Raw genomic sequence first — 19,742 nt, 5'->3', positions numbered from 1 at the left:
AAGCTGCTACTTTTGGTCTGCAGGATCAATTGCACAGAAATCCCACTTAGGCCTCCTGCAGTGCCTCTTGTTTCAGATCTTTGAGTTCAAACCGTGGCTTGTCCACTCGACTGTGCCGAATCGCAGGTGGGAGGCAGCACTTTTACCCGCAATCAAGCCACGTCCCTGGAGCAAATTTAAAATAGAAGACACCATAAGCAAAGTTATCACCGAAATCGAAGCAGAATGCAAGATACTCTTAATAATTGACGGCCTAGACGAATTTCAGGGGTCTGAAGAGGAGCGCATAGAAATGGTGCAACTCTTCAGGTCATGGACTGCAAATTCACATGTCAAGATCCTAGTATCAAGCAGACCATGGAACATCTACGAAGATCTGTTCTCGACACCGCAGTTAAGACTGGAGGATCTCACTGCACTAGATATCCAAGAATTTGTCTGTCATCCACTATACAACAGTAACAGTCTGTTCCGCAGGAATCTTGAGCAGGATGACCTGGAGACTTCCAAGACATTGATCTTTGAGAAAATCTTAGAAAGGGCAGAAGGCGTGTTCCTCTGGGTTCGACTCGTGGCGAACTCATTGATACAAATCTCGCGAGACGGTGCAACCCTGGATGAACTCGTTGACGAGCTCCAAAACATGCCTGACGACTTGGACGACTTTTTCCTGCGCATGATGAACGCCATTCATCCACGCTACCAACGGGAAGCCTCAATCATTATGCAAATTGCACTTGCTGATTTTGAACCCATTATCGACACAACGTGGTATAAATCAAGCATTACTAACACTCTCTTGCTGAGCGATTTGTCTTATCTTGCAATAAAAGATAGTCCATATTTGTGCTTGAAATCATCATTTCAACCCTTGAAGTACGAAAAAGCCAAATATTTGCACCATAAGCTCAAACGCAGGCTTGTGGGGCGTTGTATGGGTCTGCTTGAAGTGGCCGGCAGACTTGATATTTGGGGTGCGAAGATTGTCTTCCTCCACAGGACGGTCAGGGACTTCCTTTTGAGCGCACCAGCGAAGGAAATCCTACTTAAATCAGCCGGTGGTGTCCCATACGATGCTCACGCATTCCGCTGCAATGCTGCGTTGGCAAACATGCTGACCATACAGGATGAATTTCCGGAAGATAAATTCCCAGGCCTGTCCAAAATATTCTGCCAACACATCCTCAACCAGCGGCCCGGTGAAGATAAATATGCATTTGAGCTCTACATCAAATTCAGCTGATGGGCTGCGTCCGACATATTCTTTGGTCAAGAACCCATGGACTTTCAGGGGATCTTCAGGACTTCGTTTGAGTCTTGAATAACAAACAGCGTCAAAATTCAGGCTTTGACCGTGTCATGCCAATACGACTAGCTCAGCTACATACAATCAAGGCTGAGCAAAGAGTCATTCTCGGTGCAAATTGCTTGACCTTTTTTTTAACTTGCACTTCACCTTTCAAGGTCGAAGTGGAACCTCACAAGTGGATGCAATATCTTTCATGCCAGCGTGGGGTGTTGATCTTTCTCAACGTCCTATGGGTGGGACTACTGTCTCTGAAACCTTCACTAGGTCGCTCGAGTGACGCGCAAAGGTTGGCAAACAGGCTTACTTCGATACTTTAAAATCACTCTGCCAACACGGCGCCTGGCGGATCATTCCCCTGCGATTTGTGGACCTAGTCTGGTTCCGAATGCAGCATAATGAAGTTTATGGTCGGTCCAAAATTAGTCAAGGAGACGATTTGATGTCTCGCCTCACCTGTGACTGTCAACTGATGCTGGTAGACAATGACCCCCATAAAACCGAGACGAGTAGGCCCGAAAATGGCTCTAATACCGGTATTATGCATTAGATGTCCTGAAATGCTGATAGCTAGAGGTCGATATAGCTCTTTACACAAATGCTTATCTTACTGAGCTGAAGAGCGTCCTTGGAGAAAGCTCAACCTCCTACTTCAGCAGCAAGGACAAGTCTGCGACTGTGACGTTTCGCAGGTACTAATATCCGATGCTAGTCGTGGTAACGATTGTTTTACAACAACCAGATACTCGCTAGAATCTAAGCACGAAGGAGGATTCTTCACAATGCTGAGTCATCGTATCACGTATCTGTGCGAGAGACGGCTTGCACTTACGAACGACTTCATAATAAATGCTTGAAGACAACTTGGACATATTAATTAGGCTCAACTAGGCACAAGAATCTACGTTACAATGTGCTGTACACGGGACCCCGATATCCTCATTCCTACTGCCGAATCACTCGCACTGAGCCAACACCTGTTTGGCCATCATCAACCATCGGCACCTCGACCTGGGTGCCTGCGACCCGCTGAATCCTGTTCTCCAGGGCTGCACAAGGCGTTCCAAAACTAGGCTTAGCAAAGGGCAAGTGAGTGTTACCTCGAGCCAAGATATGATACTTGTTGGCTGGCTCGCGCTCATTCATACCATCCACTTCTCCCCTACATTCCATGGCACAAAGCTTCTCGCATCACAATAATGGCCTGCGAAACCCCGAGGTGGGTAGGTGCTTCGATTGGCATGGGGCGGTGCAGGATATTACCTTGAAGGAAGATAATATCTCCTGGATTCGCGGGGCATGGAACTTCTAGATATTGCCCAGCGATGGGGGTGGGCTGGTTTATAGCCGTATCCTCGTTTAAAGCAGTCTGATTATCGAATACACCGTCCAGAATTCGTGATTCGAGAATGAACTCGTTCTCAGTCCGGCCAGGCGGGTCTACCTTGTATATAATGCACGTCAGGTTGGTCATGGACTCCACTTTTTAGCTTCGGGCACGCAAATATGGCAAGCCGAAGTGCTCCCATTCGATGCTCTGCACATTTTGAGCCGTTTCCCTGCACCAACGAACTCGTTGCCCACCTCAAGGGTCTAAATATAAACAGTTCCGCCCCACGGGGCAGTATTCTCGTTTCTCCTCCAAGCTTCAGCCTAGCAAACTCCAATTCTTGTCCACTATTACGCCAAAAATTCCTTCTACCGTGACCCCAAACGTAGTCTGACAAGACACTCGTCACGATGAATGCCTCCTATATCGATGAGCCGCACAAATGTTGGGCGGGTACGGCGGAAGTGAAATCCTCGGTCAACACCACCACTGCTTCCAACGAAAAGGCAGGCTATAAATTTGCAGTCCAACGCCTAAGGAGTCACTCGCAGGTTTATGCCGGGGAAATTCGGAGGCTACATGGATGCGGTCAGGTGCATGCAAAGATATGCTAATTCCGACCTAGTTACGAGGAACTCTCGTTATCTTTCTCACTACTCACAATGCTTAACTTATGTAAATACATCTCTGATCCACGACACACCATTCATATTGGCTATTCTGAGATGAAAACTTGGTCCCTCAAGCGCAGCTTTTGAGAATATCCGTGTATCCCTGCTCGTATCCACGCCTACGCTCAAGGGACAACGACCGAGTCCTTGAGTCCGCGACCAGCCTCACCGCTTCTCCAAAAATTGACCGTCTTCTCATCAGAGGCACTCAATTATTCCTAGTCATTGTCTCCTCGTCTAGATGGCGATAATTGATGTACAGATATGCCGTTTGAACCAGATTTGCGATGCCGGGGACGGCCCAGACCCAGATCAGATTCGGATCCGATATGGCAGGAGCACAGGCGACACTGATTGCATTCGAAAAGATGGAGACAAAAAGTAATACTGCCAGGGCAGCTGACTTCATGTGGCTAGGGGCTTGTAGGTACGCGACCTCGTAGGCAGCCGTGTAGACGAGGATGCCCGCGAAGCCCTCGAGAACATATATGGGAGATTGTATCCAGATAGACAAAGGGGCAACTCCAGATCCAAGCTCGCAATTCGTTGCATGATATCCACAAGGAGATGTCTGGTAGATTCGCCACTGTATAATGGAACCGACCAGGGATGAAAGAGACGTGCATATCAAGCCTGTTGTCATTCGAGCAATGCGGCCATATCGGATACCATGTCTGCGCAAGAACGGAAAGAGTCCGAAAACAAAGAGCGGCATGCAGATGGTAGTCGTCAGGTTCCCAAGGTTGTAGAAAAGATCATTTGGGACCCCATTGGTGATCATGCTTGAGGCCTGGCTGGACGACACAACGCCGATCCCACCGCCACTCAAATTGTAGAGAATGAAGACGAGGAAGATCTTACATGCCGAGACGGTGTGTTGTACTTGTTCGACGTAATGGTCGGTCCAGGTTATTGCCTTCTTTCGCAGCACTGTGACACCACGCGAACGTAGCACACTGGGCTTTGCAGCATCCCAGGCGTCGCTGCGATAGAAGATGCGAAATTTCTCCCGCTTCAACACGATGATTAGGACCGAAAAGAAGTCGGAGAATTCTTTGCCATCGGGGGAAACGCGAATGGTCTGGTGACGAATGGCCAAGAGGATCGCTGGGAGACAAAAACTAATCAAGCAGGGAACTAGGAATGCGAGCCAGAAGCCGACCTTTTTCTCTGCCCATGTGGTCCCGATTGAGATGAAGGGTCCTAATTCACCAATGCCGAAGAACAACCATTGCATCCTCGAGAGTGTGGCACTGCGGCTCACGATGACGGCTTGCCCGTTTGCGAGGACGCGGACATAGTCGTGCGGTGGCCGATATTGGTCGAGAATGAGTGGGCTGATGGCAGGACCGAAAAAGGCTTGGAAGCTCAGCAAATAGATCATCAGAAGGTGAGTTGCCTACCGGTTGACAGAACTCTCAGGCAGTAGGCGAGCATAAAAGGCCCCTTGGTTCTATTTGCACGAAGAAGAGCCGGTATGGCGCTCACCATTAACAGGATCATATATGTGCAAGTTATGAAAGATGCCAGCACGATGATCTTAAAGCGACCGAGCTTGGTGTCGGCCAACCAGGCAGTGAAGAGCCTGAGAAAGGGGGCGAGGAATTCGATTGAGGTGTAGATGATGTTGGTATTGCGCAGTCCGAAGCCCAAGGCTCCAGGTGTTTGCTGGGTGCCAGCGGGTGAAGCCCCTGTGCCAGGTCCGTCTTTGGGGAGCGGGAACTGTAGATAGTTCCAAAACACGGTGCCCGCACCCACCGATGCCCCCCATTGAATGGCTGTGAAGATGCACAGGGCGTAGGCGGACCAAGGGACAGTATCACACACTTCCGAAAGGGATCTCCTCTCCTCGTCAGTAGGCAGACGGTACTCTCCCTCGCCCTCCGCCCGGCCCACGCCTCCACCCTTGTCCTCGCTGATCACGGCCGTGATAAACTGATAATCTGGAGATTCGTCACTTCGTTGGGATCGATTGAAAGCTCATTGGACACCAACCTGCACTTGCTTCGGTCGCAATGACTTCGTTCTTTTGTCCAACCTCCATCCCGAAACCGTGCGAACGAGCACAAGAAGTCGAGAAAGAAATGTTATCTCTAATATTTTCGCTGCGTGCTGTAAATCGTAGCTATTCTTACGTCTTGTGAAGGAGCTTTAGGCGACCAGTCCGTGGGACAATTTGTGGACTCATGGCCAATATAGCCAGCATGGTGGAGGTCCCGCTGGCGTTGGAAGCTTGCTAGAAGGCGTCGAGAAGCGCTCCAGCCAGCGCGCCCAGCGATGCATCACCAACTGACTCAAAGCTCATCGCCGATCCATGAAGGTTGTGCAGCCCGACGGGGTCTGTGGCCGCCCTCCGGCGGATAAGGCACATCGTGAGATGTTGCCTGATTCGGAAATGTCACGATTGCTAGCGCCATGCACGGAGGACTGGGGGAAGCAAGATCACGAGATGCGGGCATGGAATTGGGTATAGTACAGCATCGGTTTGGACTTTAATAGCCCGCTTGATCAATTACTCATCCGACGTGCTTTTACACAAGCTCGATCGAGGCTAGGTCTGCTGCATTGCGGGCCTGAATCTGATCCACGGACTGATCTTTGGATCATTGTCGAGAAAACAGCCATTGACCATTCTTGGTTGACCTGTCCGGGTTCGCAGCAGTCGCAGCATCCTGGCTTCTCTCCGCAAACTATTCTGTAGAGCACGCGAGTGAGTCTTGGCCATAGCGAGTTTGATTGACCTTACTCCTTCAGTGTTGGCAGCATTTCGAGCGCATGGCGTGCCAGCACAGAGGCATTCCCTTACTTATGAGCGCCCTCGACTCCCCGCAGGCCGAGGCCTCTGCAGAGGCCTCTCGTGGTGTCATGGGATCTGCTTTCTTTTTTGTCGTCTGTCAAACTCTGGGTTTCGCTACAAGCTAACCGATGCCTCAGTCAACATTCAAACCCAACCTTGTCTGGGTCGATGGAGCAACAACTCCACAGTCCAAGAAGCAATGGCGAAGCCATATCGTTCGCGAGGGCTACCGTCGCAAACACATCCGCGCCCGAGAAGGGTTCTCCGTCCTGGGCTCAAAGAGCAACACGATCCTCCAAAAGGACGGCCTGAGTGAGAAGTCGCCTCGTTCCAACAGTGCTATCAGGCGTGACGTTCAGGTACCCTGGGCCTACTTCAGCCTCTGCGATGCTCTTTCCACATATCGACATGATTACTTCCATTCACTTCCGATGCATCTCGACCACATCGAGGAGTCCCAGGTTCACTCGTACATCCAATTGCAGTTCAAGTGCTGGCCGGACGAGTTCTATTACTTTACTCGCAAGTACGGCAGCAGTCCCTTCGCCCTAGCAGTCGAGTTGGGATTACAAGACCCGACCGCCTTCAGAATTCTAGTCTCCCGACCATTAGAGCGGGCACGCAAAATTCGTGCTGGACTTGCTAATCAAGGTGACTGCTCACTTCGTCGATTCGTCTGCGGAGTGTATAGCTGGAGTGGCAGTGGATACGGTTCGAGCTATCAGCGACCGCATTAGCTCGCCCGAAACACGAGGCTCAGATCTATTGCTGAATGCGGTTTTGAGTCTTATCACTAGAATGTGGACCGTCCGGGCAGAAAGCGCAACCATTGTCGCCCACTTCCAGGGGTTTCGATCTCTCTTTCTGCTTCGACCGAGGCCATGGCAAATATCGAACCGAATCTTTGAGAAGCGCCTCATTACTAGTGAAATTTGCTACAATGATGCATGTTGGAGCTTTGTCTGCCAGCCTAGCAGCTATGCTCATCGCGTTAAGCAGTTTTCAGCCTTCCTCCAGGCTCTGCGGACGCTCAAATCAGACTTGAACGTCCAGAGAATGCCCCTGCTAAAAGAGCAGGGGTCTTCGGAGCTGCTGCTCCTGCATCGATTCCTCTCAAAACCTGTGCCGATGGTTTGGTCTTTGGGGCACTTCAACGACGAGTCCCTTGCACAGATTTCTGTGCTTTTGCTGATCTGTGCTACCTTGCTCGACAATCAGGCGAATCGACGTAAGCAGGACCAGTTCTCTGCTCATCTGCATTCCTTGGTCACTCTGCGCGGATTGGGGTATGATGAATCCCAGTGGTGCCTGTTCTGGATCCTGTTCTTCGGCAATGACAGCCCGACCGAATTTGATAGTCAAGAGCGCGTGTGGATCGTGCTACGGCTGATGAACGTGGTGAAGACACTTAGCATTGTTAACAGGGGCAACGTGCGCACATTTCTGCTAAGCATCTTGACGAGAAATGACGCGACAACCCAAGAGGGATCTGATATCGATGTCGGCAGCATCGAGACCGAGCTTTTGGGTGGTCCGGTCCCCTGTCTCATGTGCGGCAGTAGGACAACCTTCGCTGGCGCCCATGCCCACTCTTCGACCTGCATCGACCCGAACTGCTGGGATCATTCCAGCGTACATGTGGGCCTCCCAAAGTCTGCCGAGGTGTCAGCAATACCATAGCCAGCGCGCCACAGTACTCTTTTGGACCGCTTCCGTGGGATAGTTAGGCGGAGGGAGTCGCTAGCAGTCGGTACATTAAGCTCTCAAGTTGGCTCGAAGCATATGAAAGTGACGTAGTTGGGGTGAGGAGCTCGCAAGCCACAAGGAGCATTCCCAGTGCTTCACCTGCGAATACCAATTCCCCAGCTTTGAGGCTGCGCTTACGTACTTAGTATGTCATCGTTATGGTAGGTCGGTTGATATCGGTTCACTGAGGCATTTTTCCCGTCAAGACACTCTGCCAGTTGGATCTGGTCATCTCCTCGAGCTAACTCTGCCGGTTTCTTGCCGTTGCAATCTCTAGCATGAGTATCAGCGCCAACTTCGGGTAAGAGTTCGATGAAACACTCTCATAGGTAGCGGTGGTTTTGCTCGCCATGTGAGAGGTCTAGAGGTGCTGTGGATGGTTCCTCATCGCTGGCGGCTTTCAAAGCTCTTCAAGGCTCTCTAAACTTTCGAGACACCAATTCACTGATATCTGATAGAATTTTGAAGAATAGTCGGAAATATCGTGCACAAATGCCTTTGCCCGAAAGTCCATGTTGAAGCGACACCTCGATATTCACATTAAGGCTGATCAGTCGAATAGATCGTTCTGCTGTCGGGTCCCCGGCCGCAAAACACCGCTGAAGTGCTTGATACACTACAAGAACTATAGCGCCATAGTGTAATAGGTAAATCATTAAGATGCGATTAATATATAATAGTATACCAAATAATAATCTAATTGTCGAATATCGAGAATAATAACTACGGCGGTCGGCTTTATTCTCAATGCGTTTCGATTATACGGTTGTAAAATAATTATGCTCGCCACCCTCTTCGATCTATCCGTCTGAGTCTCGGTGAAGTATACCGCTCTTATCTACTCTAATTATGTCTTCGAATGACTTCAGCGTACGAACTGGTCGACTTTCAATGGCAAGATTTGGACCGAAATCCCATTAGGTTCCTTGAATTAGCAGTAATATCAGCTTAGAAGATATCGGTATCCACGCCTCATCCACTAGATGGTTTTGGAAGAATTCCTTCTCTTCTTTTCTTTGGGTGTTATTGTATGTGGCTTGAACAAAGAAAGAATTGCATTCCCAACAGGCAACTGACATGGTCTTCTAGTTATCTGCTTGGGATACCATTCGACGCATTGTCCAGGGCAATGCCACATTTACGCAGCGGCGCTAGTTACTAGTGTTATTATAGGGCGACAGCGCCTTAGCGTCAGGAAAAGCCTCGTCTTCTTTATAAGACCCTTCGTTGGCGAGGGCGCTGGCAACCACAGAACGCCTTACAAGGTTCAGGGATAAAGCCTACTCAAAGTGGACGTGAAGTCACCCCTCATTTCTCCCGCAATGCTCCATATTTATTCAGTGGAAGTTGATATTAGACATACATCCATCTGAATTTGCGTCGTTCTCCCTCGAAAGTCCTCCATCGACAGAAGCCTTTCAAACTTACGAGACGATACGAAAGTACTAACCCGATGTACCAATGTATTACCGTCGGGCTTGTGATCCTTGCAGGCGGCATAAAAATCAAGTGCAACGGGACAATACCTCGTTCGAGCTGCTCTACGGCTCAGTTCTCAAGCATCTATAGTCACTCAGTCAAAAGGCGGGGTCCTAATGTAAGCAAGCGAGGTTTTAGATCCGAACTTGCCATTTTGAGCAGGATGTTCAGCAGGAGATGCTTGTCACTGCCGTAGCAAGGTAGGTACGTCAACCAATCTTCCGAACAGTGAATATCACGTTTACATATTTTTATTAGTCCGTCTATTCCCAAAGAACCTGGAGTGACACCACAGAATGAATATGGAGACAATGAACAGGGTTATACTGGTTCAGTTGCTAATGAAGGAGCGACATTATCATGCCGACATCCACTTTCACGGTTGCAAAATTGCGAGTCGAGTGCCCTGCCTAGGAGTCTTACAAGCAGTCCATCGCCGGTTCTTGCTACAGATATTTACCTAGGCCATCGCTTTAGTGATGTGTAAACCTGGCTCGTAAGCACTATGGAAGCTATTTTGCCTTTAGGAGACTCGGCGACCATAGCGACCATTCTTGATGTGGCACACCGCTGTTCGACCTATGTTTCCAGTACATGTTTCCAAGCACCCCTATTGCACACGAAGGCTCTCTACGGTCTGCAGCTTCATACTTTATTCCAGAGAATCATAATAGGCTCTCAGAGAAGGAATCAAAAGGCGATAGCCGTGCAGCAATAATTTACGCCAAGTCTTTTACGCTCATCACTGCACTTTGTGCCTTCGTCGCCTCGGTGATGCCGGAATCGCTTGTGCCCAATCAACACGCGCTGGTTGTTCCATTTTCTCAATCATCCAAAGCTATGCTCAAGGTGTATGAAGACTAAGATCTAGAGTATCCAGACTCAAAATCCTTGACTATCCGCATCTGGCAATCCGGCGCGCTGCAGAACTCTCCAGGCAGGAGAGAGGCTGCCTGGCACATCCACAGTGAAGCCAGCCTCTTGACAATACGATTACGCCTGTGTGACGAGAGTGCCATTAGCCGCGACTCAGAAATCGAGTCCCGGCTACTACGCATGAACTTCTGGTTAATGTACTCAGCGGACAAGGCAGTGGCCGCTCTGGAGAGCCGTCTTGCGATCCTCAATGAGCCACTGTTTGAGGGTGATTTGACCTTACTCGAGAATGGTGACAATGACAAGTTATTTCTCGATGAAGCTAGGTCCAGGATACAAGGCGACCTGAAGCAGCGTATAACTGCGGGCTTTCACCTGAAGACCCAAGTTTGGACCGCTGGAGCAAGAGTCATAACTGGAATCAAATCTCTCGTGCACCGTCAAAGGCGCCCAGGGTGGAATGTAAACAATATAGACACAGAAATTATGCTTATGTCACAAGCAAACATCGAATTCAGTATTTGAGTGCACGAATTCTCGACATGGCTGCAACGTCCTGATGTTGTTGATAACAACGATATTGCCATAGCGACCTACCAGAGGACTTGTTTCTGGATACAGAGGAGCAACATCATGACAGCATATCATTGCCTTAGGCTGAGAATCCTACAGAAATGTATTGAGAATGATATGCTGGAAGTGTTAGGTCTAAGTGAACAGCCACTCCCATTGGCAATGCGAAAAATGCAGATTGTTCAAGATTTCGTCAATGAGCTACAGAGCGTACCATTCTTATGCTACAAAGTTCAAGGAGAGGCAGGAGTAAGTTCGAATACCTCAATCAGAAATGGAGTAGAGATTAATGGTTCACAGGTAGAACGTATTCGACACATCGCGAGCATTCTGCCGCAGCTCTTTCAAAATGTCGAATATGATACGGTGAAGCACCGAATAAAATCCCAGTTGGGCTACTTGCTGGACTATCTGGCCAGGCTAGATCCTGAGGCATCGGATGGCATTAGCGCCGTTGAGCAATGAATATATTAACCTGCGCTACACGAGGAAGCTTTGAGATATTTATACAAGTCTTGGTGCCCACGTCTATTCAACTCGATCCTGCCAATCAGACCACTGATGGAGAGGTTTGCCTGCGGACTGAGAGGGATCATGATGCTCGAAGCTGTCGGTTCTAGTAACAGATGATGTCTCATCGAGATATGCACTCGTCTCAGGGATATTTGACCTAAACTGTGGCGTATATGGGTTCGTAGAGATAGCGGGATAACTTGCGTCAACTGAGCCTATGATCTCCTGAGTCTGGATGATTCCAACTGAAGAACCCAAAGACATCGTCGAAGCAGATGCAAGCACATCTGACGAAGTAGTCGGAGACGAATCCGGACTTGTGAAGGCAGCCGATGTGCTGAATTGGGATGAGGAAATAAGCCCCTGATTTGCATCAACCACGTTGAATGTGCCTGTTGTTGTGCTTGGAGAAGCAGTTGAACTGTATAGCGGTGAGCTTTCGGTGTCTCGCGTGGTACCTGAGCTGCTGCTGCAGCTCGAGCATCCTGACGAAATTGAGCTCTGATACGCACTCAGCATATTTGATGTACTCGTGGTGGTTGTCATGGGCGGTAATGGTATTGTGGTCGTACTAGACCAGACAATTGAACTCGTAGTTGAAGACGCATAACTCGTCGTCGAGCTTGTTGTGGCGCTGGCAATGGTAATGAAAGAACGTGTCGTCGTTCTCAATATAGGCGCGACGTCAGATGTTGTGGAGAGTGCCAATGAGTTTGTTGTCGTTATAAGGCTGCTACCGGTTGTCGTGGTCGCACCCGCGGCCGAAGCGCTGTTGGATGATGACGATGATGTTGTTGACAATTCGACTGTGCGTGACGATAGTGTAGAATTCCCTGTACAATATGGGGCGAAAGTGGCGATAGCGGACTCTATTCACAGAAGACAATGATCAGTCAAGAAAAATAGCTACGCAGGTGGTGACATGAGGACTCCGGACACAAGACCAATGAGGAATAGTCAGGGATGTTTCCACTGGCATATACTCACGAATTTTACAAAGCTGCGAAAACCCATACTGAGCCCAAGCGGTCTCACGACAGCCTTGTAATAAAGATTCCCTCTCCACTTCTGTGAGAAGTGTATTGTCCTAAGACGAAGTGTGGTCGTGCGTCAGCGTGTTTCTCACATCAGCGACCAAATTGTTGTTCGAGGGATAGATACTAAGTACTCACCAAGATGTTAAGTCTTGAAAAGCAATCGATTGTCTCAAATGGGACATCACAGTAGAAAAACTGATCAGGGTCGAAGTAGCTCAAGCTGACATGAGTTAGTGGGAGCCTCGAGTAACAGAGCGATGTATTCTCACGAGACGTGACATGGATTTATGATGAATTTGTCTACCCTATATCAATACAATAGATCTGGTTAGCTTCTCTGACGGGCCGTTGGTGGTTCATTAATAGACTCACTGGGAATTCTGCCGACGTATCAAGCCTCCTTGTGGTATACTTGCCGAAGGAGATGCTTGTAGGGAGAGATCATTGCATGTTGCGTTCTGCCGATATCGTTCTCGAGCTGGTGAAATGTTAGTTCCAACACAACGCAGTAGCCGTCTTACGAGACTTGCCAACATTACACGCCGATAATGTATTATTGTGGGCTGTTAGCCCGTTGCAGAAATAACCTTTCCAGGAGCCAAAATAATGGCGCCAGGTGAGTAACGGAAAAAGAGGTCGGGGGCCCACAAGGAGAAAGTCTTCCGGTCCCAAGAGGGAGATTAGAGAACGAGTGGCGATACTTTTGGCCAGCGAGATGCTTGATGCATCTGTACTTGGAGGAGTGTCTGAGTAAATAATATCGACGAACTGCTCGAAAGCTTGGGAGAAGCGGTCGCTTGAATCCGCTGAACAGATAGTCGGAGTGAGGTCATAGAACGCAGGATTTACGATATTGAAGTTGCAGTACTTTCTTATCAAGTCTTGAGTTGCGGCACATGGTGGTGTTATACAATCGCTGATCTTTAGTGTCAGCCACGAGTTGTAAAGCGATGATATGTAGGAAGGCCAAAGACTCACAATGGCCGATTGACACCTCTGGGTGGGCAGACGCCATCAGTAGTATTGCTAATGAAAGAGTGTCAGCGGACTTTACGCAGAGATTATGAGACATTCTTGTACCTTTCAGATAGATTTGGACTTTCCAGCAAATAGCAACATTCCGAGATTCCTTTACCATAGGAGGAATGCATGTACCTAATGACAGATATCAGCTGGAGCAATGACTCTACCGACATAGAGAATCGTTCACACGCAGCAATTACTGAATCCATCAGAACTGGAGGTTGAGGAACTCAGCGCAGCCTGACTGCCATCGTTCAGCTCAAGCTTCAGCGGACAAGGAAAAGTGATACATGGATCGAGCAGTCCGAGATCGAGGTTGGACTCTTCACCTTTAACACTGGTGATCAGTAATAGAGTGATAAGGCTGGAAACTCTTGAAAAAAGGCGCAAGGCTGCCATGGTTCAACATAATCATGAGTATTTAGAGACGCGTGGGACCTGTTAGTTATCTCGACTTTATAGTGAATTTGCCTGGATCCTAATCTAAAGGAGGGAGTTTCGTATTCGTGTGCAGTGGGTTTCTTCGTGTTCGCTGTGTCAACTTGTCATGGTCCTTTTGCACGCCCATCACAGCCTTTGAGATTCGAGCCCACGGATTATGCTGGCTGTGGAATCTCAACGCAAATACAGTTCGGCTTGGTTCCAGCAATTCTATTTAAAAGCAACACTCCTGTTCACAGGTCTCTCACTATTGTGGAGCTTTGCAAAATAGTGGCCACATAAAAATTCTGTTCGGAGTCTGATGCAATGCACATCTGGAAGTTCGAAGAGGCAAATTTCCACATGAATTGACAACGGCAGTCTTTTGACAGATCTGTCACTCCCATATCTGGAGATGACTTCCCCACCGAGGAACATACAGTGCGGCACTCGCAGGGCGCAACCACGCAATTGTGGGATGATCGTTAATGGTGGTGGCTGGCTCATGCTGGGCGGTTTCCTGTCATTTATCGCAAGTATCGGGTTCTTAAGTGGAGGTTCCGTTTTCCAGAGCTATTTCAGCACCATAACACTGTCCTCGTACAGCCCATCTGATATCGCATGGATTGGCAGCATTCAACTCTGGGGCTGCTTCTTCTTCGGCGTTTGGGCAGGAGACCTTTCGGACAAGCATGGTCCAAAGTTGCCATTGGCCTTGGGGACTTTCTTCATGGTTTTCGCAAACATGATGTCATCTATTTCGAGAGAGTACTATCAATACTTTCTCTCCCAGGGACTTTGCATGTCTCTCGGCATGGGATTGGCATTTATCCCGGCTCTAGCTATTCAGTCTCAATGGTTCTTGAAGAAACGTGGCATAGTTGTTGGTATAGTTATGTCTGGTCAGAATGTCGGTGGTATGTGTACACTATCCAATCGACGTCAAAGTCTGGTGTCATACTGATGTCTCTTTTGCCAAGGCGTAACATAGGCTATCTTGGTCAGTAACCTACTGAATGAGCGCGGCATGTCGCTAGACTGGGTGCTGAGGATCATCGCCTTCATGCAGCTAGCCTTGATGGTTGCAGCGACCTTGCTAGTCCAACCACGATTCAGCCGGACTCATGTCGTGCCTATGTCGATTTCCTTCAAAAGCGCCGTCAAGGTATATTTTACGGATAAACGAACAGCGCTCTTCACACTGGTTACATTCGTTATGGATCTGGGTATCTATGCGCCTTGGGTAAGTTCAATCTCGTTGATATCAAATCGTCATGTCCTAATCGCTCCTTTAGTTCTTTGTTACTCCATACGCGATGCAAGTGGGTGCGTCAGCGTCAATGGCTTTTTATGATGCTAGTATCATCAATGCTGGAGCCTTCTTCGGCTGCTATATCTTAGGCCTCATTGGTGACACGCGTCTTGGGTTCTTCAAATGTCTTTCGATTACCGCCTTGGCATGCGGAATAGTTGGCTTTGGGTGGATTGGCGTGATGAATAATTCAGGTACGATTGGATGGAGTATCATTTACGGTATCTTCTCCGGAGCTCTTCAAGCCATATTTTCGCCTTGTTTGCCATCTTTGGTCCCAATGCCAGAGATGTTGGGTATCTGGAATGGTAAGACTTGTCCCTCAACCTCCTTTGCAAGATGTGTGTACTCACAAAAGAGTCTCCCAGGTATTTGCATTACGATTCTCTCTTTTGCCGTGCTGAGTACAAGACCTATAGCTGGACAACTGCTTGCTGATGGAGGTCGCACCAGTTACCTGCCCATGCAAGTATACACTGGGTCCTGTTTGATAGTTGCCGGACTTATGTATAACCCCATCACATGGATTTGGAAATCACCGGAGAAACAGTCACACCAAGCTAATGTTTGAAGAAAACACGGTCCTAAGTCGAGTCTCGTGGATTAGCAGCCAAGTCAGGGTTTATACTAGTCAAGTGATGCACGACCCATATTCAGCAGGGTTTTCTTTCTTTTACAAATTCACCAAGTAGACTTCATGGCTGACGTTTCTCAACGTGACACTGTTATTCAATTCTACACTGGGAAAGCATCATCGAAGCCAAGTCACCCGGTTAGATCCTTATGCATGTGCATAACAGTACTTTTAAGTCCTAACCAAAACCCATGATCCTATTGACACTGAGACAGCTAAAAGATACATTCATGTCCAGATGGCATAGAGATAGGTTCGCTTTCATCTAAAACGAGCATTTTTCTCCATGCTCGGGTTGTTCCTGGCTCGAACTGGAATTCCAGTAGTTTTAGAGCAGAACATCGCCTCCCTGTTCATTTTAATGACTCGCTAGGGCAGATACGCCGTCGAGAAATGTTCAACAGTTGAGAAACAAGAGCGTGCAGGGAATAATATGGTAGGCGCAGAGAATTCAAAGTATGTCAGCTTTTGTGCCATCGAATCCTAATCAATCGATCTAGTCTAGATCAATCCAGACGATAAATTCACAGCGACTCGACAATCTGGTCAGGAGGACACCCAAGACGTTGCAAAGCCTTATAAAACACCTGCGGCTGGGCCCAATCCTCAGGACAGAAAACGCCACCCTTGCTCTCCCTGGCCTGATCAATAGCCATCAACATGAAAGCTGCGCACGAAGCACCAGTGATGGCACCCATGCTTTGGCCCAAGAACGAATCTTTGCTGGGATTTGGTTGCCGACGCATGGAGACGGCAGGATGTCCATTATGCGTACCAACGGCGCGGACGAGCAGGCCGGAACGATATGGTGCAGGAGTGCCCCGTGCCTGCGAAATGATGAAGCCAATGACCTCCATCGTCGTGCACTCGCCGCTCTTGATTTGGTCGAGCATCCCCTGGATCGCATATCGCCAAGGGCTGAGCGCATCCGAGGTGTGTGATGCCAACTGGAGCAGTTCGTTCAGAGTGATTTTGCCTCCCTTGAAAGCTTGCGTCAATGAAGCCCACGCTTGACCCCAGCCTTCCGTCGAAGGTGGTTTATTGATCAAATCGAACAGAAAATCAACGGCAACTGCAATTGGCAAGCGACCAGTCCGAACCGCCGCGCCCAATCCTCGAGCAATGCCATTATATGGCGCAGGATCAAGACCTCCTACACATCTGATTCGGTTTGCCTTGGCAAAGTGGCGAGGCAGGGTGACTGGCTCGGGGTGCGCAGTCTCGTGCAAGAGAACATCCGCCGCACCAGGAACGATTGGGGCGTACGTAGTCTCCTCCCATGTCTCATTGACGACAGCTTGGCCATTCTTCCAGGTCAAGCAAGGCCCAGCAGCGATGTGCATGAGATGTTCGAGCACGGCTTTCCCGGCGTGGCCGCACTCGTCTCCAACCAGCCAGCAGATGTCCAGCGAGTCAATGGTGTCCAGATCCTTCGCCACGTCCATGACCATTACGTTAGACATGCCTGGAGACGCTCCACAGCCAATATAACATGGCACATTTTGCTTCTTGGCCTTTTCATGTAGGTCGAGTGCCGCCTGCGTGCTCTCTACATCATCATCATAGTCGAGATATGGAACTTGGGCGGCAAGGCAGGCGGCGAGTACTGGTGCTGATGTGCGCGAGTAAAGTCCGGCGCCAAGAACGACCAGAGAGGCACCTTGGATGGCATCTTTGAGGGCTTCGGCGTCAAAAAGGTTCAGTTTCAATGTTTCAGCACGACCTGCAGGGAGCTTCGCGGCGATTTCTGCGGTATTCTTCTCGTTGATGTCTGCCAGGCTAGGGGAGCATCCCTTGCTCTTGCGATAAGTCGATTGCGAAGCGGCACATATCTCCACCGGCTCCGATGAAGAGCACTCTCTTGGGATTCTTTAACGCAGCAACCATTTTGGCAATATAGAAATATGGGAGTGGTAACCTGATCAATAATTCAGCGTGAGATTCTTGGAAAAGGCGAGTTTCATGCTATTACCTGGAATGAGTCTTGGATCGAGAGGATTATATTAAATGCTTGGTCGTTCTTCAATGCTTCGATGCACTCCATAGATCAACGATCCATATAGTCCATATTTATTATGGCGGATACCGTCTAGCAGGAGCTCGCGACACGCCATCATATTACTGTCGATCAGGATGAAAGTCCATAGGCGCGGCTTGTCGGGTCCGCTGGTGTCCTTCGGCCTTGGTATTTAGGTTGTGCTGCTGCGGTATTTCATACCACACTATCGCTGTACCATTCGTAAGAGTGAGTCCTTAGCACTCTTTGAGAGATAACAAGAAAAGGGCATCAGATCTCAAATTATGTTAGCTTGTATGGAGAAAGTGGAGGAGGTCAAGGTGGCCTGGCCTGCAAGCCTGATTGCGGAGCCGTGGATCCGAGGCAGAGTTATGGCAAAAGGACATCACAGCGATTCGACCAACGTCTAATCTTGGCAACCAGACCAACTATGCCTCGCGACCGCGCGACCGCGACGATGCTGCTGATACCATGGCATCTCCGTCCCATAACAGGAGTCTTATATTCACTGTCACGACCTACAAGATGAAAGAGGCATGCTGGAACCCAAAGAAGATACCTTCAAGACGGCAAATATGGTTCAGGAACGCGAAACTCCGATTGACTACGACGTCATAATAGTAGGAGCTGGAATTTCGGGCATCAGCTTCGCATATCGTCTACAGGAACGAAATCCCGATCTCAGCTACTGTATTCTCGAAGGACGCCATGAGATCGGTGGAACGTGGAGCCTGCTTGAGTATCCTGGTGAGAGAGAGATTAAAACAACACATGTAGGCAAAGGTCCATATCGAGCTAACTCGCAGGCAGGCATTCGATCTGATTCAGATCTCCATAGCTTTGGGTTTCCTTGGCGGCCGTGAATGGAGAAAGAACCCATTGCACATGGTTCAAAGATTGTCAAGTACCTCAAAGATAGTGCTTCTCAGGAAAAGATCGACCAGAAGATCAGATACCACCACATGGTGAATTGCATATGATGGTCGACTGCATCCAAGATTTGGACGCTTGATGTGACTGTCAATCAGCCTCAGTCTGAGCCTAGAAAAGTGTCCTTCAAGACTCGAGTCATGCTACTTGGCACAGGCTACAATGATTACCAGGAGCCGATGAAGGCAGAGATCCCGGGTATCGAGAACTTCCAAGGCATGGTGGCACATCCACAATTCTGGCCTAGAGACCTTGACTATACCAACAAGAATGTCACGATCATTGGTTCCGGCGCCACAGCGATCACCTTGCTTCCCTCATCGACAATGAGAGCCAAACATGTGACGATGTTGCAACGTTCACCTAGCTACATTGCTTCTCTGGAAAACAAAGAAGACAGGTTCGACAGGTTAATGCGGCTTCTATTCCCTTCCCCGCAGGGAGAATGATTCAGTACAAGTGGATTCTGATAAGTTTCTTGATGGTAACATTCTGTCAATGGGTTCCCCGCATTGCCAGGAAGTTGTTCCTGGCAAAAGCACAGGGTCTTCTGCCGAAAGGCATGCCCCTAGACCCGAATTTCGCACCATCGTACAACCCTTGGGAGCAGAGGATGTGCATGTGTCCTAACGGAGACTTTTTCCAATGCCTGCGAGAGGGAAATGCCAGTGTGATGACGGGGTTGATTGATAACATTACAGAAACATGTATACGCTTGAAGTCAGGGTTGGAGTTGCATCCGGACATCATGGTGACTGCCACCGGCTTAAAGAGGTGCCTTGAGGGCCGTGCCGAATTGGTGGTAGACGGCGAACCCTTCCATCTAGCTGATCATTATATGTGGAAGGGGGCGATGATTGAAGGCCTACCTAATCTCTTGTTGACAATTGGTTATGTCGATGCTAGCTGGACTTTAGGAGCCGATGCTACGGCGCAACTCGCATGTCGACTGCTGACCCAGATGAAGTCAGTAGGCTTAAGCATGCTTGTTCCTCGGCTTAGTGACGATGAGAAGCGAAGGTTGAAGGAGACATCGCTGATGTACCTCAGTTCAACCTATGTGCAGACAGATCTAAGT

At 49.0% G+C, this 19,742-nt stretch overlaps 4 protein-coding genes across 4 annotated transcripts; 2 read left to right on the top strand and 2 right to left on the bottom strand.

Moving 5' to 3' along the window:
* Positions 1 to 292: 292 nt before the first annotated feature.
* On the top strand, positions 293 to 1,243 carry LTR84_003681 (uncharacterized protein; the record flags this gene model as incomplete). The annotated part of the gene is made up of 1 exon (XM_064847265.1): positions 293 to 1,243. One exon carries the CDS (start codon positions 293 to 295, stop codon positions 1,241 to 1,243), a length of 951 nt encoding a protein of 316 aa, XP_064704986.1.
* Positions 1,244 to 3,515: 2,272 nt separating this feature from the next.
* LTR84_003680 (uncharacterized protein) lies at positions 3,516 to 5,351 on the bottom strand (the record flags this gene model as incomplete). Its single annotated transcript, XM_064847264.1, has 3 exons — positions 3,516 to 4,666; positions 4,711 to 5,250; positions 5,303 to 5,351. The coding sequence occupies 3 exons, from the start codon at positions 5,349 to 5,351 to the stop codon at positions 3,516 to 3,518; spliced, it is 1,740 nt and encodes a 579-aa protein (XP_064704985.1).
* Positions 5,352 to 6,232: 881 nt separating this feature from the next.
* On the top strand, positions 6,233 to 7,784 carry LTR84_003679 (uncharacterized protein; the record flags this gene model as incomplete). The annotated part of the gene is made up of 2 exons (XM_064847263.1): positions 6,233 to 6,755; positions 6,808 to 7,784. 2 exons carry the CDS (start codon positions 6,233 to 6,235, stop codon positions 7,782 to 7,784), a joined length of 1,500 nt encoding a protein of 499 aa, XP_064704984.1.
* An 8,457-nt stretch (positions 7,785 to 16,241) lies between these two features.
* Positions 16,242 to 17,604, bottom strand: LTR84_003678 (uncharacterized protein; the record flags this gene model as incomplete). Its single annotated transcript, XM_064847262.1, has 2 exons — positions 16,242 to 17,496; positions 17,546 to 17,604. 2 exons carry the CDS (start codon positions 17,602 to 17,604, stop codon positions 16,242 to 16,244), a joined length of 1,314 nt encoding a protein of 437 aa, XP_064704983.1.
* Between the last annotated feature and the right edge of the window lie 2,138 nt (positions 17,605 to 19,742).

The sequence above is a fragment of the Exophiala bonariae genome, assembly GCF_035927105.1.
Source record: "Exophiala bonariae strain CCFEE 5792 chromosome Unknown scaffold_17, whole genome shotgun sequence".
Classification (NCBI taxonomy): Eukaryota; Fungi; Ascomycota; class Eurotiomycetes; order Chaetothyriales; family Herpotrichiellaceae; genus Exophiala; species Exophiala bonariae.
The sequence above is the reverse complement of the archived record's forward strand: the minus strand, read 5'-3'. Positions and strand labels throughout refer to the sequence as shown.